General features: G+C 50.3%; 1 protein-coding gene across 2 annotated transcripts; it reads left to right on the top strand.

Annotated features, from left to right (window-relative positions):
• Window positions 1-27,987, top strand: CTSB (cathepsin B). 2 transcript variants are annotated; one of them, XM_045011034.1, is made up of 10 exons: window positions 1-55; window positions 12,374-12,525; window positions 16,245-16,330; window positions 17,510-17,624; window positions 18,680-18,798; window positions 20,498-20,583; window positions 22,091-22,237; window positions 23,772-23,888; window positions 24,850-24,978; window positions 26,132-27,987. In XM_045011034.1, the coding sequence occupies exons 2-10, from the start codon at window positions 12,400-12,402 to the stop codon at window positions 26,227-26,229; spliced, it is 1,023 nt and encodes a 340-aa protein (XP_044866969.1). In that variant the 5' UTR covers window positions 1-55; window positions 12,374-12,399; the 3' UTR covers window positions 26,230-27,987. The 2 variants fall into 2 exon arrangements, with proteins under 2 accessions (XP_044866969.1, XP_044866968.1); XM_045011033.1 differs by having other exon boundaries at window positions 28-156.

Genomic DNA, 27,987 nt, shown 5'->3' with positions numbered 1-27,987 from the left:
GATAGCAGGGTCAGGCGCTGCTGTTGCGGGCTGCCGGGGGGGGGAGCCACGTGGGGTGAGTCAGCGCCGGGCGGGGGCCGCCTGCAGATAAGGAGGGAGGCGCCGCGCGGCTGCGGCGTTTGCAGGCAGGGGCCGGCGGAGCGAGAGGTTCCTCCAGTGAGTGGGGGGCAGGGGCAGGACGGATGGGGGAGGGGCAGTTTGTATGGAGCCGGGGTGGGGGGGTGATCTGGGGCAGGGTGGATGGGGAGGGGCAGTTTGTCTGGGGCTGGGGGGGGATCTGTGGCAGGGGCAGTTTGTCTGGGGCTGGGGGGGATCTGGGGCAGGGGGGTGGGGAAGGGGCAGTTTGTCTGGGGCTGGGGGGTGATCTGGGGCAGGGTGGATGGGGGAGGGGTAGTTTGTCTGGGGCTGAGGGGGATCTGGGGCAGGGGGGGTGGGGGAGGGGCAGTTTGTCTGGGGCTGGGGGGGGAGGTGATCTGGGGCAGGAGGGGCAGTTTGGCATGGGGGGGAACAGCTGGGGCAGATCCTTGAGGGAGGGGTTGCAGGGATTCCCGTGCAGGCTGTGGACAAGGTTTCTGGATGGTGGTGGTGAGGGGAAGTCTCTGGGCAGCCCTGTGTGCAGGACAGGAGGATGGAGGGGGGGGGCACTGGAGGATGTGTGTGGCGGCGGCGGGGGGGGGGATGGTTGGCTGTTGTCCCATGCCACAAAGAGCTGTTGGGGACGGGGAGGGGAGAGGAGCTGTGCAGGGGTGGGGGCATGTTTGGATGGTGCAGGGGGATGGGTAAGGGCTTTCCCCGGGCAGCGGACTGTCCCTGGCTGCCCTTCCCTGGTGGGAAAGGGAAGTAAGCAGACTTAGGGGGGAGTTGGCTCAAATTGTGCAGCCGTCCTGGAGTACCAGGAAATGTGAATCAGGGGATTTTCTTGCCCTGTTTAATCTTCCCCACAAGGCACAGGTCTAGCCTCTCCGAGGTGTCTGTATTAGCAAATGGACACTGTACCCCATGAACACACAGGCTCTGCTACTGCTGCTTCCCCTTCCGGCTTCTGATCCCTGAGTCCAGATTCCTGCTGGGGCCCAGGTAGTGACTGTAGAGCTGGCGTAGCCTCTCTGCCCCGGAACTTGCAGGTGGCATTGACAGACATTTCCGTTTGCTGGTGCTGAGCTGCCTTCTGCGAGCCTAGCCAAGTTCTGTGTTGTGTTGTTTACGGGAGGTGACTTTCTAGCAGCAGGTTGGATCGGCGGCAGTGAACGTGCAACCAGGTACCTCTGCGGATATGTGAACAAATCATGGTTTCTAGGGAGCCCCAAAGGAGTGATCTTGCTTCTGGGGAAGTCATTCCCCTTGTGAATGCTATGTTGGCCTGTTGCAGGGGTTTTTTTAGGTGCAGCAGTCAGCAAAAAGAGATTCTGTAGATTCGACCTGCTAACTGCAGAATTTAAGTATCTTCATCCTTGTCTGGAGGGGATGAGGAGCGTACAGTTGCCAGGCAGCTACAATTCTGGGCAGCAGTAAGATCTCTGCTAATACTGGGGTTTTGCAGAAATTTTGCAGTCTGTGGCCTTGTTGGTAATATCTCTGGTGTAGTGCATGGCTAAACAGTCAGTACACAGAGAGGAAAGATGGTCTTGTGGTTGAGACACTGAACTGGAATTCAGCAGATGTGGGTTTAATCCTTTTCTCTGCTGGGAGCGTCTGCTGTGACCGTGGGCATGTCACTTTGAGCCTGATTTTCAGAATTACTGAGCAGCCATAGTTCTCACTGAGTTCAGTAGGAACTTGAGGTGTTGAGCACCTCAGAAGATCAAGCCCTTAACCTCTGGTCAGCATCTTCAAAGCTATTTAGGCACCTGACTGCCATTGATTTCAACATAAACACCTTTGGGGATCTTAGCCTCCACACTTCTGTGACCCATCACTAAAATGGGCATAGTACTTCCCTAGCTTACAAGGTAATTGTGAAGGTTAACTAATGTTTGTAAGCCACTCTGATGGGGTGGGGGGGCAGGGCCATGTGACTAAAATGTGGATGGGGCAGGGAGGAGTTCTGATCCCTCTAAGTTTGCAGAACAGGCAACCAAAAGAAGAGGAACTGCAAAGAGCAGAATCTGTGGTGTTTTTAATAAATGGACTTAAGTTAGGGCCAGCTCTTATGAATATTGTGTTTTGGCAGCAAGATGATGGAAAGATCAATAAAGAAACTAAATACAAAACCGGTAGGAGGAGGAAGAAGTTCCTCTGTGAAACTCTAGCAATGAATCACCTCTAGTGCTAGTCCTGAAAATCTTTAGCAGTTCCCTGCCAAAGTGTTTTTTACTAATAGATGTAGCTCCTTGAGGCCGGTATTATCTGATGCATTTTGCAAACACCAGCAGTTGACACTGGCCAGACTCCTTACTTATAAATACAACCAACTGGTTTTAGAGCTAAAATGTAGGGTTGTCCTTTTGTGATGAGTACTGAGTCAGGTGAGTCCTGTGCCAGCCGAACATGGGCCCTGGTTCTGCATGGTGGGGCTCTGTGCTAGCCGAGGAGGGTGCTGCTCCAGGCCAAAGTCCCCTCTTGTTTGTGGTCACTCCTTGCCCCTTATCCAAATCTACCTGCCTGATTGACTTGGCTGCCTCCCCCATTGGTAAAGATCCGTGCTGGTTGTAAAGAAGGTCTGAAGTCTGAAGGCCACTTTCCAGTCTGGTGCAGTAAAATCAGACCCCAATTTGGAGACCGCCACTCCTGGAGAAGCTTCTTCCTCCTAGTTGGCTGTTCACCTTTTCTGACTTGCCTGTTTTTAATCTCACGCTGGACAGTCTGTCAACTTGGTTTTAAGAGTGTCACTTAACAGAAGCAGCCAAGAGTCTTGTGGCACCTTATAGACTAACAGACGTTTGGGAGCATGAGCTTTCGGGGGTGAATACCCACTTCGTCGGATGTCCTCACTTAACAGAGGAACCACACAGGGACAGCTGCTTCTCCCCGCCCGCCCCTGTGGTTCAGTACCTTTACATGCCCCCAGCCTTTGCATTGCTCCCATCTGGTGTACAGGATGAAAACAGTGGCTGCTGCCTTATGCGCTAGGAATGATTAGACACAAGCTTTCTGCAGCCAATGGGACATGCCCACCAGTAGCCCTTGTACAGTTGATCTGCTCCTGATGTTGGTCCCACCCTTGAGCAGGAATCCAGCTGTAAAAGGCTGGATAAGTTGAGGCCATGCCCATATGAGGGCTTCAGTCACTGATGTAGTTATCCTGGTGCAAACCCCCTAGTGCACGTAGATGTGTTGCACCACACAGGCTACCCCACTGCGGCGCCTCTGCAGTAGGGGTTAGCACTAATCCAGCTATCCCCTAGTGTACACAAGGCCTGAGGAAAGGGAGTGTTAACCCCTGAATGTGTGGTATGTTTTTGGATTGTGAAAAACTGAATCACTTCTGAAATGCCAACATAGGAGCTGCCAAGTAGGATCCGTGGGGCAGGGACTGTCTTCCTCTGCCTCATGCAGTCCCAAGCTAACTGTGCACAGCCAGTCAGTACTGCAGCATATTTTCAGACTGGTGTATCCAAAACATGGGGACCTGATTGCACAGCTTTGGCTTGAAGTGCTGTTGAATGCATGAGACTGGCCTACTCCAGGCTAACTTTGCCAAAAACGCCAATCAGTTTTTAAAGCTAAATTTACGTTAGGAGTGCTTCACTGATGTAGGAGTGCTGGTATATCGTACGGGCAGCATGCTTTTAGTGTGCACACAGATATGCTGGTGTAGCTGTGTCTAACCTTAGGGGCTTTTGCTGGCCCAGGTGTGTCTGTCAAGACTCACGCCTGATTGACATGGCTATATCTGTAGTGTAGACGCAGCCTAAGAACTGGGTCAGCTAATGATTTTTGTAATTGGTTCCATGAAAACTGTTCAGACCACATGGAAGCCTCTTCTGGGCCAAGGCTCCAACTGCTTATGAAACCGGTTTAGCTGAACTGGCTTTGAAACTAGTTAATTCTTGAGGGGGAGTGGGAAAGGTAGGTGAACTTCTAGGGTCACCAAGCATCTGGGACCCTGGCTATAGCCTGAAGATAGTCTCTTAAACAGTTATTAACCAGAACTAACCTAAATGCTGCAGCAGGGTGGAATTTCCAGAGTCACATGCTTCAATGTTCAGGTTTTCTTAAGATGCACCTGAGATGTCACTAATCAACAGACTGGAAAGGGCCAGTCTCCATTCTTGCCTAAAGGACATCGCTTCAAGTAGCTGTGAGTTGCTGCATGAGTGTTTAATAGCAGTTCTTCTGTAAGCGTTCTAGTCTGTTCAACTGGAATCTAGGTCTTGGGTAAGAATCTGGGATTTAATTTAGTTCGTACAAAGCCTGATTTCATTCACGAGAGTTTATTTTAAAGAGAAGCAGCTTTTTAACATCAAACAAAGTCTCACTCTGTTTAGACAAGATCTGTGAGCGGCATCCAGTTTTGCAAAGATGAGTGTTTTGCTAATTTTCTAGCCTCCATAACAGATGGAGTTTCGCAAGAATGATGGGGAGATATGGCTGATGTGAGTTTAAAGCTGTTAACCTTTGGTGATAATGCAGTAATGGATACAATAAATTGGGTCTGGTAGCTGCTTTATAACAGTATGAGTTACCAAGTTAAGCTGGCAGTTCATCAAGCAAAGCAGTGTTTCTTTGTGTTATGCTTGCTTTGTCATGGCTTTAGCGTTATGCAAAAAACATTGGCAACTAATGCAACAGCCTTAACTGAGGAGCAAAGTTCAGATTTGTGTACTTGGCATAAATGAAATAGTTACAGGGAGATGCCAGACTTTGTTTTCAAGTTATTGTGTACGTACAATCCCAGACCAACCTTTTTGGTTTATTACAGCTCAGAGGTCGGAGTGATTTATCTCCACCTCTTGCTCAAGGATATAAAAGTTTTATGAGTAGTAAGCCCTTGTGAGATAGAGTATTGTGGTGCTTACAGATGGGTAAACTGAAGCACTGACGTGACTTCTCCAGGTCCGAGGCAGAGAGAGAACCTAGGAGCCCTGGTGTCCAGTTTCTGCTCTAACCACTCCCACCCTGTGATGTGGAAAGACTTTCTGGCTATTGGTTTGTGAGTGTGTAGTTGCTAAAACTCCAGCATCTAGTGAGAACTGGGTTCATTTTTGGCCAGGTCTTGCAGTGATTGAGACATACCTCTATCTCCCACAAAAGCAGAGTGGTACAGCAGTACGGGAGGGAGGAAAGCATTCTTCAGTCCTCTAAATCGCACCAGCATAATGTGCTGCCTGCGTTGGATCTCTCATTTCCACTGGGTAGTTAAGGGAAATAGACATGGATCTGTCTGCCCCTTCCAAATCTCTTGTCAATTGGGGAAATAGTTGAAATATGGTTAGGTGGGTGGGAAACACTACAGGGCTAGTCTCATGAGCTGAAGACAAGTTTCTGGGTCCAAGTATCTGTTCCTGTTTTCAAGAGGCCAGCTTCCTAGAGGCGTCTGGATTTCAAATTGGATGATATGACACAAAATGAAACCACTGATCACATGTCTGAAGTGTCCTTAATGCAGCTGGAAGTGAAATAACCATTTTGGAGGCTTCTGACACGCATTAAACTTGTGACCAGGGATGAGAGCGCTGAGGGGGAGGGGACTTCCTCAGAGTCTGCAGAGTTTCTGGGTTTTTAAATCTGTGGCTCCCACTGGGCCCTAATTGTGTCTTAATGTGAGAGTATCAATTTGCCCCCTTCAAGCCAAGTGGTGAAATTCTCAACTCAGCATTATACTTTGACTCCCTTGCAGAATCAGACATCAGGGCATTGTTCTCCATTGTAAAGGTTACCTGTGCTATCAGAAGAGGTAGACAGTTTCCATCTGTGGAGGAACTCTTCTATATTCCTATTATAGTCATTCACAGAGCTAGTAAAGCAGGGAACATTGTACTAGATGCTATATAGTAAAGCAGGGAGCATCTCCTATAGTGCTTACCATCTTAAGACAATGGGTAAAATGTTCAGAAGCACCAACTCTGTCCACATATCTATTCAAGTGACATCATCATAGGACCTAATCACATCAGCCACGCCATCAGGGGCTCATTAACCTGCACATCTACTACTGTGATAGGCCATCATGTGCCAGCAATGCCCCTCTGCCCTGTACATTGGCCAAACCGGACAGTCTCTACACAAAAGAATAAATAGACACAAATCTGACATCAGGAATCATAACATTCAAAAACCAGTAGGAGAACACTTTAACCTGTGTGGTCACTCAGTAACAGACCTGAGGGTGGCAATTTTGCAACAGAAAAGCTTCAAAAACAGACTCCAACATGAAACTGCTGAACTCGAATTGATATGCAAATTAGATACAATCAGCTTAGTCTTGAATAGAGACTGGGAATGGCTGAGCCATTACAAACATTGAATCTATCTCCCCATGTACGTATTCTCACACTTCTTATCAAGCTGTCTGTACTGGGCTATCTTGATTTATCACTTCAAAAGTTTTGTCTCTTACTTAATTGGCCTCTCAGAGTTGGTAAGGCAACTCCCACCTTTTCATGCTCTCTGTATGTGTGTATATATATCTCCTCACTATATGTTCCAGTCTATGCATCCGAAGGAGTGGGCTGTAGCCCACGAAAGCTTATGCTACAATAAATGTGTTGGTCTCTACGGTGCCACAAGTATTCCAGTTCTTTTTGCAGATACAGACTAACACGGCTGCTACTCTGAAACCTATATACGGTAAGTATTTGTAGAACAGTCTAGTCCTGAGCATTGCTTAGTGCAAGTGTCAATAGCACTGTGCTCGGGACACCCGCAATCCTTCATCTAAGGGAGAAACCCTTCCACGCTCTGAATTTCCTACTCTTTAGGGTGTGATACCAGCTGATAAAAGAGAAACTCATCAACTGCAACTAAAAAAGAAAACTGCAGAGAGAAGAGGAAGTGGTGGGGGCAGGGCAGAATGCTAATCAGTTACTTCAGTGCGTAATCCAACCACACTGAAGTTGGGGTGCGGGGAATTGGGCACAGAAACTGGTGCTTAGCTGAGTCCTCTTTTCTGCTTTGCCTCTCACCTTGAACAGACTTAAAGCCTCTTCAGAATCTTTATGCCCCAGGCTAGCGTGTGGAAAACTAGCAGGAAGACTTCAGGGAACGTTCAGCTGTTTGATTCTTGTGAGAAACTTAGCAGCAGTTTCTTCTGCCAGACTCACTCACTGATACACTTGGACTGTCTATTAAAAATAAAAAAAAAAAATCGTGCAAAGTACCGAACTCCTTTGCTAAACAAATACAGTAGAAGAATCAGGCTGCTTAAAATCTATATGTCTCTCTGGCTGCGGACCGAACTTCAATGCAGAGAGCGTGTATTTGTTTTCAATTTGGTTCTGGCTCACTGGAGAGCAACGTTCTCTCTACCTCAGTGTGTCAGATTGCGGAATCTGATACCGATTCACAAGCTTCTCTGTCTCAGATTTTGTACAAACGAAGTGTTGTCAACCAAAACTGAAACTTGGTAGACCTGTCCTCAAGTCCCACCATCTAAAAACAGAACCTCACAATTTACAAAGCGCTTTTATACCTTAGATGCTGGGAAAAAGGCCAGTTACGTATTCTGATCTTTTTGAGGTAGGAAAGTACGTGCAGCCGCCTCTTACAGTAGCAGTTCAGAGACCTGCTCGAGACTGCAGAGGGAATATTTGATTAGAACTGAGTTTTAGGCTAACACGCGTGCTTGGGGCTCTTGGGGCCAGATTTTTCCAAAGAGCTCTGCACCCATGGGAGATGTGGATGATTGTCGCTCTTGAAAATGTGGCCACTTCATTTAAGTGCCTCAAATGGGAGTCGGGTATCAAGGGGTAGCCGTGTTAGTCTGTATCCACAAAAACAGCAAGAAGTCTGATGGCACCTTTAAAGACTAACCGATTTATTTGGGCATAAGCATCTGAAGAAAGCTTATGCCCAAATAAATCTGTTACTCTTTAAGGTGCCACCAGACTCCTTGTGGTTAAAATGGGAGTGAAGCTCTTGAAACTCTGGGGTCCAAGTTGTGCTGTCTTGAGCCCTTGGAAAATCTGGCCCTCAGTCAGTGCCTCTCTCAACTAAGAATTTGGCAAAAGTTTGCCTGATCCAGCAGTTGTTCCATAGGATGGCACCGCAGCCTGCAGCACCAGAACAGAAGTGTCGGGTAGCCTGCATCTGACATGATAGCCTGTCTAAACCCTGCCTCCCAAGAAGACCATTACACACATTCTCTCTGAGCTACAGCAGTCTGCTGGATGTTTTCATCAGACCCATCCTAGCAGACTACAGTTCTGCAGAATTTAATATTCTATGCAAGATTCTAGCCCTTGTGGCTGCGAAGAAAGCCTTCGGGATTGGACTCTGTGCAGCGCTGGCTCGCTTGGGTCTGCAGCCGCCCGCGGTCTGATTCAGCATTACTCTGTGTGGCCTAGCCACTTACGTCAGTGGTGAGTGAGCGTAAAACGACTTGATAGTGGGTTATGCTAGCTTTCCACTGACATAAATGACTGCTTGAGACACAGGGTATTAGTGAATTGAGCCCTTAACACACCTATATTCAGCCCAGGTGTTGACTCTGAAACCTAATGACATTATTGCTGGCTTGCTGAATGTTTCTGCTACCATAAAAGCAGAGAAATGCTTATCCATTCTGTTGGCAGCGGCAGCAGATCGAGCATGTGAGGCAGCTTCTCCTCGGTGCCTTCTGAACCCCCTTGCCCAACGGTGAGTGGAGGTGGGGAGAAATGAGCCCTGTGGCTCTCACTAGCAAGTGATGCTGAATGCAATAGCTACGAGATAGTAGTTATACAATAGCCATCTCTACCTCTGCAGGCTGGAGTGGTGGAAGGAGGAGGCGGTGGAAGTAGAGAAGGGGATCTGGAAAGTACACTGTAGATGAGGCATTGACTGACTTGTGCTTGTTATAGTTGGCATTGGTGGGCCCTGTAGTCAGGTGACCTTGGATCTAAATTAACGGAAGCTTACTGTTTGGGAAATAGCGGCTAAGAAATCTGTTAAAGATTTGGCCGAAGTATCCACCTGTAACTATCAGTGGCTTGACTCTTTCTTTTTGGTATAAGGAGGCTTTCTGGGAGGTGGCAGGGGATGTAATTAAGCAGGTGTTGCATCTTTAATGGCTACTGGGAGCTATGGTTGGGTGTAGAATTCCTGTACTTCATCATCCCCTTTTAGATTATGCTGCAGGGGAGAGAGGAGTGCTCCTTTCTGGGCATTGGGTAGGGCCAGCACAGACTAGCCAGGGGTAGGCAACCCATGGCATGCGTGCCGAAGGCGGCACGCGAGCTGATTTTCAGTGGCGCTCACACTGCCGGGTCCTGGCCACCGGTCCAGGAGGCTCTGCATTTTAATTTAATTTTAAATGAAGCTTCTTAAACATTTTAAAAACCTTATTTACTTTACATACATACAATAGTTTAGTTATATATTGTAGACTTATAGAAAGAGACCTTCTAAAAACGTTAATGTATTGCTGGCACGTGAAACCTTAAATTAGAGTGAATAAATGAATACTCGGCACCCAGCTAGCCCAGGGGTCGGCAACATGTGTCTATCGGGTTGCCATGTGTAATTAGAGGATGTTTGCAGTTTAAAAATCACGCCAGTGTTTGAAATATTCCTACAAGTAACGCCCAAGAGCTAAAAGTGACTAGTGGCAAATAGAATTTTTTTTCTCTTGTCAATATTTGTGAGTTTGACTGTTTTGTGTATTGTCAGTTTCACAGTCGTTTCCCCTATTTGTGTAGGTCTTCTCACAAAGCAACAGGGGAGAGAAACATCTTAACCCTACAGGAAAATGTGACTAAAAACCACAAACTAGAAGAGGATCTGGGGGCAGCGTCTGAAACTACTAACTTCTCTGTGAAACGGCACCTAGATTTCAAGTTGTGTCCCACTGCAAGTGCTGATATCAGAAGGGTTAGCTTAAAAAGAAATAACATTTGCACAGTCAGACTTTTCTTCCAGGGGAGTTCCTGTGGTTTCCCCTCTCAAAGGAAAAAGTACGTGGCATTCTGGCCATTTCCAGAGTTTACGTTAGCAGTAAAGATCACCCAGAGATGCGCTCTGCACAGCGATCCGTCTTCGGCTGGCAAGTGCCTGGCACCTTACCTCTGAGTGGGAGGAGGTAGCTGATGGTCAGTGAGTGCCCTTCACTTGAATCCATCTCTGCATAAAGGACTCCATCACACCGCTAAAGCTACTGGCACTGGGTACTTGGCAGGCCACTGAGGATGTGTCTACACCACGATTAAAAACATGCAGCTGGCCCAGGCCAACTGGCTTGGGCTAAGGGGCTGTTGAATTGCAGTGTAGACGTTTGGACTTGAGCCTGGGGTCTAGAACCCCATGAAGTGGGAGGGTCAAACCGAGCTGCAGCCTGATCCCAAATGTCTACACTGCAGGTAAACAGCCTCATAGCCCGAGCCCCATGAGTCCAAGTCACTGGCACGGGCTAGCTGTGGGGGTGTGATTGCCGTGTAGACGCAACCTTATGCTTAGTACTTGCCCCAAAGAGCTTTCTGATTGTCGTCTGTGCAGGGCTGTGTGTAGTTGCAGGGCTCGAAGCATGTTCAGGTTGGGATAATCTGCTGTGTGGTTGGGATGGGAATCTGGCCTCTAGCGGATGGGGAACTACACTTGGCGGTCTCTGGCTTTGCAGAAGTTCTGTTGTGCCAAAAAGCCATAAAGAGAAGAGACGGGTCACTTGTCTTCATTTTACATTTCCTCTGCAGTGGAGAATATTTTTGTTCTGTTTTAAGCCAGTTAAATCCCCTGACCCAAGCCATGGAGTATCTGGGGCCTTATCTATATTGGAAAAGTTGTGTGAATGTAACTAGTTCAGTCTTTAAAAGCAAACTTTTGAAAATTTGACCTTTTGTCTGTATTAGAAAAATGCCCGAGTGATTTCAGAGCCTGCGTTTCATTTTTGAGTTGCACTGACTCATTAAAAGTCAGCTCCTGAATCACTTCTGAAATTGGAAGCTTCAGTGTAGACCTGGCTTTGGTGTTTGTGTGCAAACCAGTTGAAGTGCCTGGATGAATCTGCTTTCGCTGGCTGCCCGCTCTTTACCAACATGACGTGCTAGAAGAGTATGGCCAAAGTGGTAAAAAAGTGACAGACCTCTGAGTCTCTGTCCAAGGCTGGTCTGATCCATCCATAGTGGGGGTTTGATCACTGTCCATTTTATCAATGTGCCCCGGGTTGGTGGTTAGCAGGGGTTAACTCTGCATCTTAAAGCATGAGCTTCTGTTGCCCATGCCAAAAGACCCAGCTCTTAGTCAAGGCCTGTCCACCTTTATCTGTGACTCAGTTGTCGCTAGAGAGCAGCGGAGTTCCACACGGGGCACATGTGAGTTACATCAGCCGTGCCCTTTCCTGGCCTGGGGGAAGGTTGTTACATGGTCTGAGATGATCTCTGCTGTCCGTCCTCAATCCTGGAGTGAGGTGTCGCTTTTCTGCAGTGCTTGTACCCCTGTGAGGTACCAAAAAGGCCAAGCTGGGATCACCGCAGCTCCCTCTGGGGTGGAACAGAAGAAGGTTCCCCAGTGCACAGCAATGCTACACAGGAGGCAAAGAATACTGCAGCTTATTAACAGTTGCTTGTGGGGGAGGAAATTCTGGTTAAGCACAATGGAATTTCCTGAGCTCGAACTTCCTGAGACACACAGAGGTTGACTCCCCATCTCTCTTTAAATCCTGTCTGTGCTAAGGGGGTTTAGCAAGAGATTCCTGCTGCTGCTAAAATTCCCCCCTGTGGCAGGGCCATGCTGACAAATGTCAGGACTCAGGCCATCTGGAGCAGTACAGTGCACCCTTACCCATCGTGCTGGGGCGCTGATTCAAAGGGGAGACCGCCACCTACTGATTTGCCATGAGCATTTTGGGTTGCAGTTTGGGATTGAAGTTCGGGGGGGGGGGGGGATTGGGGAGGAGGGTAGTTCCTGTCAATTAATTTGCCTTGAAAACAGGAGGACAGTCCTTTCACAAAGATCCTTTGGCGTTATATAGAACAAATGAATAGTTTTGCACTGAGTTTTATTTAAGTTGTTGGCAGGGAAGAGGAACGAATGGGTGCAATTCTGGAGGTCTCTGCATGTGATCCTTCTGGCAACCAGGGAGATACTGTGAATCTACCAAAGCAGCACAGCCCCCTCCCTCCAATATCCTTTGCTCACTTGGAGTATGTAGCGTTACCCTGCATGTAATCACGTGACAGGCTCTGCCTAACAATAGCTGGCATCTGTTTCTACGAGTCCTTGCCAGGAAGAATGCCAGTTCGGAAGGGGTTAGCACTGCCTCTAGGCAGACAGTCTGTGGATTGACGTGTGGCTCTCTTTCCAGGTGACGAGTACTGCTTTGTGGCCAAGATGTGGCGGTCTGTGTCTGCCCTGTGTGTCCTGGTGACCCTCGTGAGTGCCCGCAGCGTCCCCCACTTTGCTCCCCTCTCGCACGATTTGGTCAACTACATCAACAAACTCAACACTACATGGCAGGTGAGTAGCGGTGCTTTTTCTCCTGGGCGCTTGGGGCCTGTGGCCAGGTTGCTGACGGAGAGCAGTGGCTCTGTGCACTGGTAGTGCCTGCCTGGATGGATGGGATTACTGCCCTGCAAGCATGTTCCAGCCTTGACTCAGAGGGACCACCTCACACAGCCAGGATAGCTGTGTCTAGGCAAACTTTGCCTCTCCTAAGGTTGCCTGCCGTGGCTGGATTTTGCTGGCAGCTGTTCACTGGGATCCAAAATCCTCTCGCATAGGTCACTAAGCAGCTATTAATGTATGTTTTCACATAGCATCTCTTCTTTGCAGAAGATCTCAAAGCACTTAGCAAACTGTGTAAGAAACTCAGATCTGTGTCAGCTGTTCAACAGCCCCACAGGAAAGTAAGCAGGAAGTGATTAATCCTATCATGAATGTCCTGCTGGCAGTGCCAGTTGGGTAAACAGGATGTTAATAGCACACCTGAAATTTGTCTGGGTCTGATGTATATTTGGGGGAAGGCAGGCTTTAAGCACGTGGCCGCAGCTTGAGAATTCCCATCCTGGGAGCAGCACGGTGCCTCCTTTCGCCGTGTTAGGGCAGTGGTTTGCTGAACTGCCAGCCCCACTTCCTGCAGCTCCTGGGTCACCCAGCCAAACGCTGACCAGGACTCTGTGTTCTTGGCTTACAAGGTTTGATGCCGTCGCAGCCAAAAGTGGGTGTGATGGCAGATGGTAACTACTCTTGGTCACTGTCCTGAAATCCAGTGGCCTTTGGGAGGTGTGTGGCCTAGTGGATAGAGCACTGGAGAAGGGGACCTGAGAGACTTGGGTTCTATTCTTGGCTCTCCCACTGGGTGATCTTGGGGAAAGTCACTTCACTGATCTGCCTCCATTATCCCCATTGTACAGATGGGGAAATACTGACCTCCTGTGTGAAGTGCTTTGAGACCCGCTAGGGAAAAGTGCTGTCTAAGAGCTAGGGATAATGATTAGATGTAAACCTGCACCCTGGATGCTGCTTTATACACACCGGGTAGCCTGTCATTCATCTGGCTTGTGTGCCGCTGCGCCGTTTCCCATAGCTTGGACCAAAATCACGTACTGCCAGCAGAAAATACCTGCGTGTATCCACCGACGCTGAAGGTCCGTGTGTGCTAGGACAATAACCCATAGCTCACAATGGCTCTTACCCACCAACTGAGCTGCTGCTGCCCATGGGCCCCATAGTCTCCATACTCCCAGTAACAATACTGGCTATGGGTTTAGCCTCACCTGGAAGGCCATGTCTATACTAGAGACTACGGCAGCATAGTTTGGGCACTGTCACTATGCTGGCATAACCCTGTAGTGCAGACACGGTCTATACCAAGGGAACTGGGGTTTCCGTCACTGTAGAAACCCCACTCTGCGAGCGATGGTAGCTAGTCGCCGGGGCCTAGCTGTGTCTGCTGACCTAACCCCATAGCTCTGGCGCTCAGGAAGGGTGGATTTTTCACACCTCTGAGCACCGTAGCTATGTCGACCAGGCCAAAGCATGTTTGGGAATGAAGGAGATGGTGGTTGCTGCTGATACAGCCGTCAGCAAAGAGCACTTTGGAGGAATCCTGGCTAGCCCAGCCTTGACATGCGGAATGGGCGTCTCCATGCATGACGGGTGGTTGTATGTGACCTTGGGGGTCGGGGATCCATCTAAGTTACTCAACTTCACGTAGCTGAAGTAGACGTACTTAGATCAACTCACTGCATTGTCTTCACCGTGGTGGGTCTGCTGCTGCTGCTCCTCTGTCAACCCTGCCTGCGCCTCTGCAGCGCTGGAGTACAGGAATCAAGCACTCGGGGGTCTATTTATTGCATCTAGACTAGACCCAATAAATTGATCCCCGCTGGATCGATCGCTGCCCGCCAATCGGGTCAGTAGTGTAGATATACCCTCAGTAAAATGGTACTGAATGAGGCATGGTCCCAATCTACCAATCCAGTTGCACCTACACAATGTCTGCATACGACTGCCATTGACAATGAAGAAAACGCCATTGAGAGCGAGCAGTGCAGCATACTCAAGATGCTAATTGATTCTAACTGGAAGTAATGAATAGACAGGAAGAAAACTGCTGCAGAGAGGTGGCTTTGCAAGGAACACCCCCGCTTCCCCCCCCTGCGCGAAACACAGCAGCCCTAACTAGAGAGCTGGGCAAGCTGTCTGACCTAGCCCGGGTGCTGGGGAAACCCAGCTGATCGGTAACCATCAGGCAAGACTGGCCATGCTGGGGCATGTTGAAACCCAAAGCTCCACAGACGAGTAGTATCCCTCCTTGCTGGAGTGCTGGGCACGGGTGGCTGTGTGTACCTGGACAGGAGGAGAGTGTTGCTGTCCTTTGCAATGGCTTGTCCAGTTCACATTGGCAGGTCAGGCTGCTTCCTAATGGACCAGGATAGAAGGACAAAGGAGTAGTAGCAGAATGAAAGGGACCCAGCTGATGATCACTTGCGTGTCTGGATCTTACCTGCTTGTGTTAACGCTCAGGCTTTGGCTACGGCTCCATGAAGAGTTAGCGGGGTGACTCCCAGCCAGAGCCGTCCCTTGGGTACGGCGAATCGGGGCGGGGGCTGCCCCAGGCCCTGCACTTCAATACAATCGTGAGGAGGCGGGCGGGTGAGCGGGGTGAGGAGGCGAGTGGCAGACAGGCGGGGGGGGCGAGGAGCAGCCCCCTTACCGGAGCCTCCCCCTCCTCCCAGCGCCTCCCCGTTCCCTCTCAGTGCCTGCCACCTGCTGCGGATCAGATGTTTTGCAGGGTCAGGAAGTGCAAAGGGGGAGGGGGTGGAACTGGGGGTGGGAAGAAGTGGAGTGGGGGAAGGGGTGAAGTGGGGGTGGGGTCTGGGCAGAGCACCCCCAGTAGATGAGAAACTCGGCACCTATGTCCCCGCACCCCCTAGGGAAGGCCCTGCTCCCAGCTCACGTACACGGACTCGCACTAGCTTGAGGAGACAAGCACGAGTCTAGATCGGAGTGTAGCCAGAGTCGCCTGGTCAGTTTGTCCTTGGCGTTCAGCCGGGTTTGTACTTGGCATGACCAAGCTGTGCTTCCGCTGCCCGTGCTCCTGCAGCTACAGCGCCGTTTAGATTCGTGGCAGTTCAGCGTGTGTGTATGTGGGCTGGGAGTCCCCCCCCCCCCCCAGCTCGTAGTGCAGATGCAGCCTGTGTGTGTGACACAACTAAAAGCAGGGAGAGCGGGGAAGGGTGATCCAGTGGTTAGGGCACTCCCCCTCGGGCTTGGGAGACCTGGATTCAATGCTGTTCTCTGCTATAGACTTAGCCCGCCCCCGGCTAAATAGCCTTGAGGCTCTGGGCCTTAGTCTCATCCCATCTATAAAATGGGGGTAGCCCTTCCCTTCTTCCCCGGAGTGTTGAAATCCATTGAAGACTGAGGTGCTTAGATGCAGTGGGCATGGGGGCTAGAGAAGTACCTTGGGTAGAGCAGAGACTCGTTTCCTTCAGCGAGGGTGCTGTGGTGTCTCTGGTTTTGGGTCGATCTTTCACTGGCGGGAGCGGAAGGGCACTTCAGGAACTTGGCAGTTGTGACTATGAAACCCAGAAGAATGGGCAGAGGGAGGCTCTAAGGGGCAGGCGTTGCCCCTGACAATGCTTTGGCGTTCCTCCTTGGAACGGGCCCGGCATGCTCACTGCTGGTGCAGGTCTTGGGGTTCAGGCCTCTCTCTCTCTCTCTCTCCTCAGGCTGGGCACAATTTCCACAATACTGACATGAGTTATGTGAAGAAACTGTGTGGCACCTTCCTGCATGGGCCCAAACTGCCAGTGAGGTGAGTGCTGTGGGGTGTAACACATGAGGCTCTTCTGAAGAGTTGGAGAGGAGAGGCGTTTCCAGGCCAGGAAACACTTACAATGCTTCAGATCCTCCTCTTCCCTCCCCGCTGTACCTCTGCCAGCCTTTCCCGGCACAAGAGCCTAGTGTTGTGCGGATCCCTTGCTGGGGAACTGAACGGAACTCCCTCCAGAACTGGGCTAATGCCCACTCGTGAGCTGGCAGCGTTTAGTGTTTTTTGAGGATGTGGGAAACTCAAACTTGGGGCTGACTTAGGACCATCCTTCTCTGTCCAAGCCTCCACACCTTTCCTCGCCCTTTCCTGCACCTGTCTCTTAATAATGCAGTGTGCTTCGATAGCTCCCTCATCCGAAAATCTGTGCTGCGCTCCCAGACAGCACCTTCTATCTTATAGACATGGGGTCAGGGGAGAACCGAAGCGAAGCGACTTGTCCAGCATCCTACCGCAAGTTTGGAAGTGCTGGGAATGGAACCCAGGCCTGACACTCACTCCTGCGCTTTCAGAACCCGGCTTATATTTACACAGCCGAGCCAATGTCCATCTAGCTCGGCTGGAAGTTATGGCCTGGATGCAGGAATCGTGTGGTGGAATTTTCTAGCCTTATTTTGCAGGAGCCAGATGAGAAGTGCAGTGGACCCTTCTGGCCTTAATCTGTGACTCGAACTACAGTAAAACCCCATTTATCCGACCATCCTGCTCTCTGTATTGACCCAACAACCAATGCATGCAGGTCCAGAAGTGGGCCATCTCAACGGTGGCCGCTAGATGGCGCTGCAGCCTTGCACTTCCCGTTCTCTGGATTATCAGAGTTTCAGATTATCTGATCTGGCCCTGGTTCCAACTATTTGGATAAATGGGGCTCTGCTGTACTGTGGAGTGTAACACTTGGGGCTCGTTTGAGGGGTGGGAGAGGAGAGGTGTTTCCAGGCCAGGAAACACCTACAGCGCTTCTCTTCCCCCTGCACCGTACCTCTGCTCTGGGCTCAGCGCAGTGGGGTGGGGTCTGCTCTACCCTGAACCCACCTAGCCATTGGGTATCTAACTGCTCAACCTTGAGACGTTTGTCTTGGGTCTCTTCTAAAGAGTCAGTGTCTGTTAACTTGGTCTTACGACTTTAATCCTCCATGTCACCTGGATGCCGGTCTCCCATTACAGGGCAGAGTTTGCTGGAGACGTGAAGTTGCCGGACAGCTTTGACTCCCGGGCACAGTGGCCAAACTGTCCAACCATTAACGAGATCAGAGACCAGGGCTCCTGTGGCTCTTGCTGGGTAAGAGGATCATACGACTGCAGGGTAGCCTGACCCTCTAATCAGCTGGGGTTGCAGCAGTGCCGATGTACCTGAACAAGCGAGATCAAAGCTAGCTCCAGTAACAATAGCAGTAAAGCTGTAGCAGGGTGGGCTTGCCACTCAAGTGTGTACCCAGAGTCCTGGGAAGACAGGGCTAGCTCAGGCCACTGCCTGTGCGACTGCAGCTTCACTGCTGGTGTTTCTGGTGGCTTAATTAGCTCTGCATGCACAGAACATGCTGCTCAGAATTACTCTAGGGATGTGTGAGTTTGTCATTAAACTGCAGAGAACCTGTCTCAACCCATGGTATAACCACTGGGGTGCAAGGTCTCGTGTCTCACAAAAGGAGGGGACCTGTCAGTCTGTGCAGTGGGAGGTCATAGAATCGTAGAATATCAGGGTTGGAAGGGATCTCAGGAGGTCATCTAGTCCAACCCCCTGCTCAAAGCAGGACCAATCCCCAGATTTTTACCCCAGTTCCCCAAATGGCCCCCTCAAGGATTGAACTCACAATCCTGGGTTTAGCAGGCCAATGCTCAAACCACTGAGCTATCCCTCCCCGAGAGAGCTCAAAGCTGAGTGTGTGTGATCTATGCTGCCTTTATATTTTCAAGGGAATCCAAGCCTCCATGGGCTGCGGTAGCATCTCTATCTCCAAACAACTAGACTGGGACATGGAGTCATTAAAAACTCCATCTTAGAATAGCCCTGCGCAGTGACCCGTGGCCCACCTGTCGAGGAGGGACACAGTGCTGCTATTACCTAGTAGTGAACTTAACAGCCACCTGCAGTTGGCTCTCTAAAGATATGGGCTCTATTTGGAGACTGGCTGGAATGTCCATCAGCCCAATATGTGCAGCCTTGCCCCCATACACCTCCGGCCCAGCCAGCCATCCCCACAGTCAGAACAAAGTCCCTTGGGGCTGGAGCCACCTTAGTGCATGGTCCAGTTGTGTGTCTCCTTAGTAGCAAACACTGCAGCCCCTCCCCTTCCCTTGGAGGGTGCGTGATGCTCTTCCCTCTGTGTTTTGTAGGCGTTTGGTGCGGTGGAGGCCATTTCGGACAGAGTCTGCGTGCACACCAACGGCAAGATAAACGTGGAAATCTCAGCGGAAGATCTGCTGTCTTGTTGTGGCTTCAAGTGTGGAATGGGGTGAGCGATTCTCATGCTTCAAAGAAATGGCTAGCCGGACCTTTGTGCCAGCCCAGAATAGAAACCAATGAGCCAGACCAGGCGCTGCACTGACTTCCCCCTGACTCTCCAGTCTAGGATCAATAAATATGAATGTTTGGTGTAGCGCCTAGGGCATAAAAGGGAGACCTTGTGTTCTCCACTCCACCGCCGGGGACCTTTGGTAATGCTCATCAGGCATCTCTCTGGGTTCGAGGGGAAACAAATGGAGCAAAACCTCCGTGGTGGTTGGATGCGTGCTCCCACGCTCCCTGCAGATTAAAACAGCTCAAACCCTGCACCTCTGCGATGTTCCTGCTCGACTAGCTCCCTTCCATCCTCTGGTTCTCACTGTGCCTCTGAACTGTGTCGACCCGTTGGCCCTAGTGTCTCAGCACCGTTCCTTCTCCTTTCTGTGTTGTACTGACATAAGCAAGCACGCAGGGGGATTTCAAACCAGCTGTAGCCCGACTTGCCAAGTGGCAAGGTTATTAGAACCTTGGAAGAAGGTGGTATTGAAGAAAAGACTCCCCATCTTTTTGCTCCATCTTAGTGCTGGTCATTGCAGATCTTACAGCTACGTAAAGTCCTAGATCTAACTTGCGACTTCCAGGCCAGCTCCCTAAATTGGGTCTTTGACAGAAATGGAATGAGTTTATACTCTCCCCTTTTGAGTTGGGACTAGACGTTTCAGTGTTATGGCCACGCTTTTCTGTGACTTCTCTCCAAACTGGAACATTGGCCGAAATATTAAATCGGGCAGACTCCAGGGTGTCAGATTAGCTTCCCCTTTGCCTAGCTGGTGGAAGATCCTGCATGAGAGGGAGTTGGTGTAAAGCCTTGACCTGCAAGCAGATTGTGCCTGGTCTTAACTGTGAGCACGTGTGGACTCCCTTTTGCTGCAGGGGGATGGCTCCTGTTCTTTGAGTTAAGCATGTGTGCAAGTGTCTGCAGGATCGGGGTCTGTGACCACCTGGGCCCTGTGCTGACCCCCCTGTTGCTGTATTTCACTGTCTCACGTCACGCACAAACTGAAGAGTTACACTTGGAGAGTGCAGAGCAAGCCTGCCTGTTAGACCAGGACTCCTGGGTTCTCTTCCTGCCGCTACTGGCTGTATGGCCTCGTTCCAGTTAGCCTGCAGTCGAGTGGACACAGTGTTCCTTGTGGACAGAGGCGTGTAAAGCTGCTGATGAAAAGGTGACGCAGGCTGCAAATGCTGCTTGTAACTGAAGAGGAGGCCGTGGCCAGAGTACTGACTGGGACTTGGGAGACCTAGGCTCTGGCCTCAGCTCTGCCACTAGCCTGCTGCGGGACCATGAGCAAGTCCCTTCACTTCCGTGCCTCCGTTTCCCCATCTGTAAAGAGGAGCTATGTATTGCTACCCTCCTTTAAGCACTGAGATCTAGAGAGGCAAAACAGCTAGGAATAACCCTTTCACCCACCTGGCTACTCCAAGCTGTAACAGTTCTATTGTAGCGGGAGCCTGACCATCAGCGATCCGCTTCCATACTCACTGAGCATCTGAATTCTCTAGTGTGTGTGCTCGAGTGTGGCTAGATGAACTGGCTTGTGTCGAAAGCGGCCCTCTGGCTGTGCCAGCTCCCTTCACCCAAGGCTTATGTGGAAGCTGAGCACTGTGCCTAGGATTTGTGACTGACCTACCCGTGGTGGTTCTTGCAGGTGTAATGGCGGCTATCCTTCTGGAGCGTGGGCGTACTGGACTGAGGACGGCCTGGTGTCTGGCGGGCTCTATGACTCCCACGTGGGTAAGCCAGAAGCCATGCAGGCTGTCAGTGCTAACCAAGGGAGTTGGACTATGTGGGTGTCACGGTTACAGGGCTAGCCTCTGACCCTTCCGCTGCTCTGAAAGCACCTACCCACCCACACACCCTGAAACAAGCATGAGGCCTTATGCCCTCTCCTTCCTTGGGGTAGAATCCCACAGTCTTCCCGCTCTTAGACAGGGTCCTCGACTGCAGTCCCCCGTGCATGACCCCAGCAGCCCTTTGCCCCGGTGGTTCTTCCCTTTGTGACCTGTGGTGAGCACAGTGACACGAAACAACCATCTTGAAAACCCAAATATTGTTTGTGGAGCCACTGATCAAAGCATAAGAGGTGGCTGGTTTTGGTTTTTTTTTTTAAACCAGAAGGTCTCTGTCTTACCTAGGCCGGTTGGTCTTACTCCCACCTCTCCCCATCCCTCAAGGTCTGGGTTCAGCATGGCGCGCTCTCTCGCTCTCTCCCTCTCCCCGCTTGAGGGACAGACTTTTAAATGCAGCCAGAGGTTTTCTCTCTCCCTTTCCTGAGCTTGGCTCTGCTGCCAGTTAGAGCTTGGCAGGATGTTGGAGGCGGCTCTAGTGTTTGTTTTTTAAAGCACACGGGGAAGGATACATGTCCACACTGACACCGGCTCTTCCTTCTTCACGTTAGCAGACAATCACTCCGCATCTACGCGCACGGTAACCGTCCTTACAACACAGCCACAGCCTTCATAAACGAGCGCAGGGCAGCCCCAGCTCTGTGTCACTAGGGACCAGCTACTAGTTGGTCTTTTAGAGATGATGAATGGCTCTGATGTAAGGAATGTAGGGATGGAGGGTTTGGCTCTAGCAGAGACCTGTCTCTTAGGGTAGCACAGGCATGTCGCCATGAGTCATTCTCTTCCCCGCGCACTGGAAGGTTTGTGGTGCATAATTGCCAGGCCCCCCATGGTAAACTGGACCTAAATTCCAAAGGTCCTTGGATTCTGCAGCAGGCTGGGATCTCTGCAGCACTGTTAAACATTTGATTTACGAAAGCTAATACATCGGTTGTCATGCTGATATTTGTGTCAAGTTTGGTAATGCTGCAGACTCTTGTACTGACGACCCAGTTAGATATAGGGGAGGGGATGGAAGCACTAGTTACTGGGTTGGGGATGCTTGGCCCTAGGGAGGCATAAAGGAGGTTGAGTAGGTGGGCTGAGTGCATTTGCTGGCTGTTCATTTCTATCCATCAGCAGTGGACGTATCAAAGATGTGACTTGGTTTATCATTAGGTTTCAGAGTTAACACCGTGAGATAGTGGGTAGGTTATGTGTCTGCAGAAGGAGCTGTTTCAGGCAGACTCCGGAAGATGTCACCGCATCACTTTACACTTGGGGATTCGAGAGTGTTGGGGCAAGGGGCTGTGGAGTGGTGGGATACATGGGGCCCTGCAGCACTCTGGGAGAGCAGCCTCTGAAAGAGGTTGGTGAAGGAGAAGCTGTCTGACCTCTTCTGTCTAACCCAACAGGCTGCAGACCATACTCCATCCCTCCATGTGAGCACCACGTCAATGGGTCTCGACCCCCGTGCACTGGGGAGCAAGGGGACACCCCGAGGTGCGACAAACACTGTGAAGCAGGCTACTCACCTTCATATGAGAGTGACAAACACTTCGGTAAGAGGAAGCCGCTTGCCCCAGCCTACCAGTGCACTTCGCTTTCCCTTTAGATTCCTAAAGGCCCTCCTGGCTGGGTCAGCACCGTGGCCTTGACTCGTAGCCTGTCGCCGGGAGTTGTGAGCATTATGTGAACAGGAGTATTCAGGTCCCTAGTGGAGTAAGATGAGGCCCTGAAATATAAACTATTGTGTCAGAGGCCTAGTCTGAGGCCTGAAGCCTGAACCAAAGTACTTCCAGGCACTGCTAAGCCCGGTAGCTACTGACAACACCTAGCATGGCTGATACCTTTAATGGAAAGTGTGTGTCGCAGCCACTGGCCTTCCTGTGCAGGGGTGGAATGTCTCTCTGGCAACCACGGCACTTGGATGTCCATTGTAGTTTGAGCTGTTGCTTTTTAATGTGCTGCAGCAGCTAGAAACAAGGAGAGCCAGCGCCCCATGGGCCAGCAGCTAGTGTCCCCAGACCAGTGTGAGACCCTCTGGCTGTGGGTGGACGGGTGACTGCTTAGAACCACAGTAAAAACGTGCCCCGGCTGAGAGAAGAGGAACCACACGGGAGCCCTTGCCTTGAATCCTCCTTTGCCAGCTGGATTTGTTGTTTGTCAGCTGAGGTTAGTCCGTGCCAGAGTGAACCCCATATTGGAAGTTCCCTGAACTCTCCGTGTGTGACCCTGTACTCGGGCTTAGCCAGATGGTGAAACTGAGGCACATTCTGCTCTCACTTGTGCTGGGCACTCTAGGGTTTGCAGGAGGTTCTGTCTAGCTGCATCCCTGCAGAAAAGCCCAATATCCAACATCTCAAAGTGTCTGTAAACTGCACTGGCAATTTGGTACCTAGAGTGGCATGATGCTGTATGATGAGCCCTTTCCTGCTAGAGCAGACGGCAGCTTTCCTTTACTAGGCAGGAAAGTTAAATGTGTAAGATGGAGGAAACTCGTCCCCTGCCATGAGGGGTAGTGAAGTGTGGCGCAACCAGTTTGACCATTGTCCTCTTTTTTTTGGACTGGGAGCAAAGTCAATTAGTGGTTTCTGATTTCACATCCTCCAGTGCTCAGGAGTACACTCACCCCTCAACGGCAGGGTCCCGCATGGACCTCAGGGCAGACTGGCTCCCAGTGAAGATACTAGAGTCTAACCCAGGGGTAGTCAACCTATGGCACGTGTGCCTAAGGCAGCACACGAGCTGATTTTCAGCGGCACTCACACTGGCCGGGCCCTGTCCACCAGTCCAGGGGCCCTGCATTTTAATTTAATTTTAAATGAAGCTTCTTAAACATTTTAAAAACCTTATTTACTTTACATACAACAATAGTTTAGTTATATAATATAGACTTCTAGAAAGAGACCTTCTAAAAACATTAATGTATTACCGGCACGCGAAACCTTAAATTAGAGTGAATAAAAGAAGACTGGGCACAGCACTTCTGAAAGGTTGCTGACCCCTGGGCTAACTGCTGCAGCTTCCACTGGGTCCGGGTGGGTTGATGTAAGTGCCCATAACTTCTGAGGAATATCTGCTTCTGCTCTGCAGGAGCTACGTCTTACAGCGTCCCTCGCAGCGAGGAGGAGATAATGGCTGAGATCTACAAGAATGGCCCAGTAGAGGGAGCATTTGCCGTGTACGAGGACTTCCTCATGTACAAGTCTGGTAAGCGTTAGGACCAGGCCTTGGCGTGTTAGCTGAGCCAAGGCTTCACAGACAGAGGGGGTGGGTGTTGCTGGGTGAAGTTCTCTGGGTTGCGTTAGGAGGAATATCAGACTGATCACAAGCACCCTCTCTTGGCCTTGCTGGGCAAGTGTGACACTTCACACCGGGTAAGGCATATACTGTTATGTTTGGGTGCATGCCTGGCCCTCATCATTGTAGTTTATCACCTGTTTGGGGAAACTGAGGCAGAGGTTTAGCCAAATTTTAAAGGGCAGCCTTTGATTTTTTGAGTGCCTAATGTGAGAACTTGGACACAGCTTCCAGAGGCTTTCAGCCATAGCTTCTGCTGATCCCTATGGGAGTCATGGATGCTTGGCACCTCTGAAAACCAGGCCTAACCAGGCCCAAGTCAGGCACGCAAACAGGTCAGTATCTTCAAGTGACCAAGTGCCTTGCCTAAGGGCACCCCAGGGAGTTAGTGCCCGAAGTGAGCACTGAGATCATGACTCCCAGTTCACCAAGACCGCTGCCTCTTTAGACTAATTCTTCCCCACTCACGCACTCCTCTCCCTCAGCCGTCTTCGAACGTGGATTGTTTGCTGCTGCTTCCTTTGAGACTTGGCTGTGCAGTGTGTGAGGAACACACACAGCCCCAAGGCCTTTCTGGAGTTTGGCAATACTAGGAAAGTCACCTCTGGTTTTGTATTGAGAGAACTTTCGTAAATTCAGGTGTGTTTGAATGAAGATTGCCTTGCCCAAAAATGTTCGTTGTTGGGTTAAAACTTACCCCTCATTTGTGCTTTCTTCATCTCTTGGTGCTCTGATACCATAAGAACTTAAACTAATGAAATGACATCAATTCTATTTCAAGTCCCGCCCCCCTCCCCCCCTCAAGTGGAGTCCATGGTAGGAAAACTGGGGCCCTTAACTAGGATCTCCTTGTTTCATATCACCCCTACAGGTGTTTACCAGCACGTCTCCGGAGGAGAGGTTGGTGGCCATGCTATTAGAATCCTTGGCTGGGGTGTAGAAAATGGCACCCCCTACTGGCTGGCTGCAAACTCCTGGAACACTGACTGGGGTGACAATGGTAAGTTGCTGGGATGTACTTTGGAGCAGACCAGAATGGTGGATTTGTTTTTTCTTTCTAGAGGGTTAATCTCCCTATCTTTAAACCTTGGTATAACCGGAGCGCTCATAGGAAGCAGGAGTTGAGACTTTCTCTTCCTTCTAGCAGGCTGGCTAGGAATAGCCAGTTTCTGTTTGTTTAGCAGGAAAGTACTGACCTAGCTGGCAGAGCCTGGAGCTAAACCCTGCACAGTCCATGAGCTTGTGCAGTGGGCATTTCGTGCAGTGCTGCTGATCTGGTTGTATGACCCTGTAGGACATGGGTGATTGGGTGTCTCCAGCAGGGCTCTCCAGATACTGACTGAGCCTGCCTGTGTAGGCTTTTCCATGGCTTTCCTCCCCCTGGTGCTCAGAGCATCTCCCATCTGTCCTCGCAACACCCCTTTGAAACAGGGAAGCCTCCTCCTCCACTGAGGGGGAACTGAGACAGGGACTTGCCCACGGTCAGCTAGGAAGTCCCTCCCAGTGGCATTTTGGACCTATGGGAGGTCCCTTGGGTTTGGTGAGCCTTCCCTGCCCCGTGGCTTCCGACCAGGGGGCGAGATGAGATGGAAGTAGCTGATCGGAAGCCTTCGTGCCCTTAATTGTGTGACTGACACCAGAGAGGAGAAACGGTGGCTGAAGTAACTCTGCTGGAGAAGGGGGGGGTGGTGTAGTGGGTAGTTCACTGGGCAGGGGGGTCATAGGTTCAGTTCCTGGCTTAGCCAGACTCCCTGTGTGATCCTGGGCCAAGTCGTTCTCTACCCTGTGCCTTAGTTCCCTCTGTCAGAGCTCCCTCCAGGAGTGGGGAGGGGGTAAATCCAGGGGTTGAGGCATTCTATGGCCCTCGTAAGCATAATAAAAGGATCTCACCTGGCCTGAGGTGGGGAGCTGACCTGCAAGTATTTACACAGATGTTGTAGTTGGGTGTAACAGGGAGCCTCAGCAGAAGTGCAGGAACTGAGCATACATCCTCTAACAAGTCTAGAAGAGTGCCTGGGGCTCTCATGCCTAGGGAGCCGCCATGCCACAGGGAGCGTTTGATGCCAGGCTGGAGAGTAAGAATGCCCTAGGTTGTGAGTGACTTTTTTTTCTTTCCCATGTGGGATTAGTGACTCTCTTTAAAACCTCTCCAGGTTTCTTTAAAATCCTCCGAGGGCAGGACCACTGCGGAATCGAATCAGAGATAGTGGCTGGCGTCCCCAAAACAGAACTGTACTGGAAGAGGATCTAACCCCCTGGCTTGGGTGCAGCTGAAGAGATCAAACTACAAATAATCACGCCTCTGATTCTTATATCCAGGAGCAGGCTGGGCACAGAGCCTGCACTCTTGAGACTATGGTTGAAGCTACTTATTAAAACCTTTTTATCTTTTTTTAGTTGTGTGATGGGGATGAAGGAGGTGGTTTCTGTATCCATGCGCTAGCTGCCTTTTCTACTGGAGCTCTCTGCTCCCAAGCCAGGTTGTGTGGCATCGCTACACACAAGCATTCCCTTCTCAAAGGACTGAGCTAGAAGTGACAGCTCATCGCTCACCACAATATTGGGGTGACTGAGAAACTCTGGCTTTTACCAGCCTTGAGTGAACCCTCTGGTCCAAGCTTGGGTGAAGCAATCACTTCGTTTTGGAAACACACGAGCACAGGCCAAAGTACCTGCATGGTCTGGGAGGCAGGACTGGATGACCTAGGGCATCTCTTCCATCTCTGAGACAATGCATGCTGCTGCAGCCTTGCTGGCTGCTGTCCCCAAGTTTGACTTCCGCACTGCTGTGTGCTGAGACCTAGCAGCTCAGAAGTGGGTATGTGCCAACCCTTGTCTACGTCATAAACATTGCACATGCACTTCTGAAAACACATGCCTAGGTTTATTTGCTAACCTTGTTTCCTGAGTAGGGGGAGCCTATTAATGACACAATACTGACAGGGGCTGGCTCTGGATGGAGTAGAATAAGGCTCTCCCACAACTTAAGCTTTTCATAAATATCTTCCTTGGCTTTTGTTTAGTTTTTTTGTTACTAAACCACTGGGCTCCTCAGCCATTTATTACAGCTCAGGGGTTACAGGTCTGGTGGGTGATGTGATCAGGCACATGGATGCTAAGAACATCTAACTGAACTAAAGCAACTGTGGTGTTCAAATGAAGGTCATTGTGGGGCTTGCGGATAATATTAATGGGGCAGGGTTGCTGCCTCTTCTTCTGGCAAATGCTTATCTCAGAGTGTGGTTCAGCTGGGCTCAGCAGATTGGTTGAAAGCAGCCTTTGGGCAGTAGGCTGACTCTGCAATGGCAATTCTGTCCTATGGTGCTTTAGTGACTGCAAATTTGAATTCAGGCTGGGTAGGAGAAGAGGGTTCTGTATGATTCTAAAAGCTTGTCTGTGTGGGAGAGGAATGCACACTCCAGGGTGAGGCTTCTAAAGTGCACTAACCTAGAAATGGAACTAGGTTACAGTTGAGCATGCACCACCAGGGGCTATATGGACAAATTAATGTGTATGTTAGAATGCTTTAGAAGTCACATACCTGTGGTGCTACTGGCTAGTGTAGTCAAGCCCTAATTTCTTAACTCACTTCACACACTTGCAGCTTGTGATGACTGGTAATCTAGCTTTTTTTGCACACAACCATCTTAGTGTTTTTTTTTTTAAATAGGGAAACCTGTTAACTGCCAACATTTTAGCTGAGGATAGGAGGGGGAAAGGGGCTGGATGTAGGAAAGGGGTGTGCATGGGAGGTGCTGGCACTAATTCAGTTAACTGCTGCTAGTGTAACAAGCTGGAAGAGCCTGGGTGTTTAAAGCAGAGGGCAGGTTTTGCTTACTGGAGAGCTGCCCTGCTCCTGCATGAGTAACGCTGCATCACGTGTGGAGTAGGAGACTTGCATTTTGTGTTTAAAGATCGACTCTAACTTCTGTTGTAATCACTTACCCACTAGTAACATGGCTTCAGTGTAGCTGAATGGAACAATTGTGCCAATAAAAGATTTCTCCAA

This window comes from Mauremys mutica, chromosome 3, assembly GCF_020497125.1.
Source record: "Mauremys mutica isolate MM-2020 ecotype Southern chromosome 3, ASM2049712v1, whole genome shotgun sequence".
NCBI lineage: Eukaryota > Metazoa > Chordata > Testudines > Geoemydidae > Mauremys > Mauremys mutica.
Note: the sequence above shows the minus strand (reverse complement) of the source record. Positions and strands in the feature narration are given on the sequence as shown.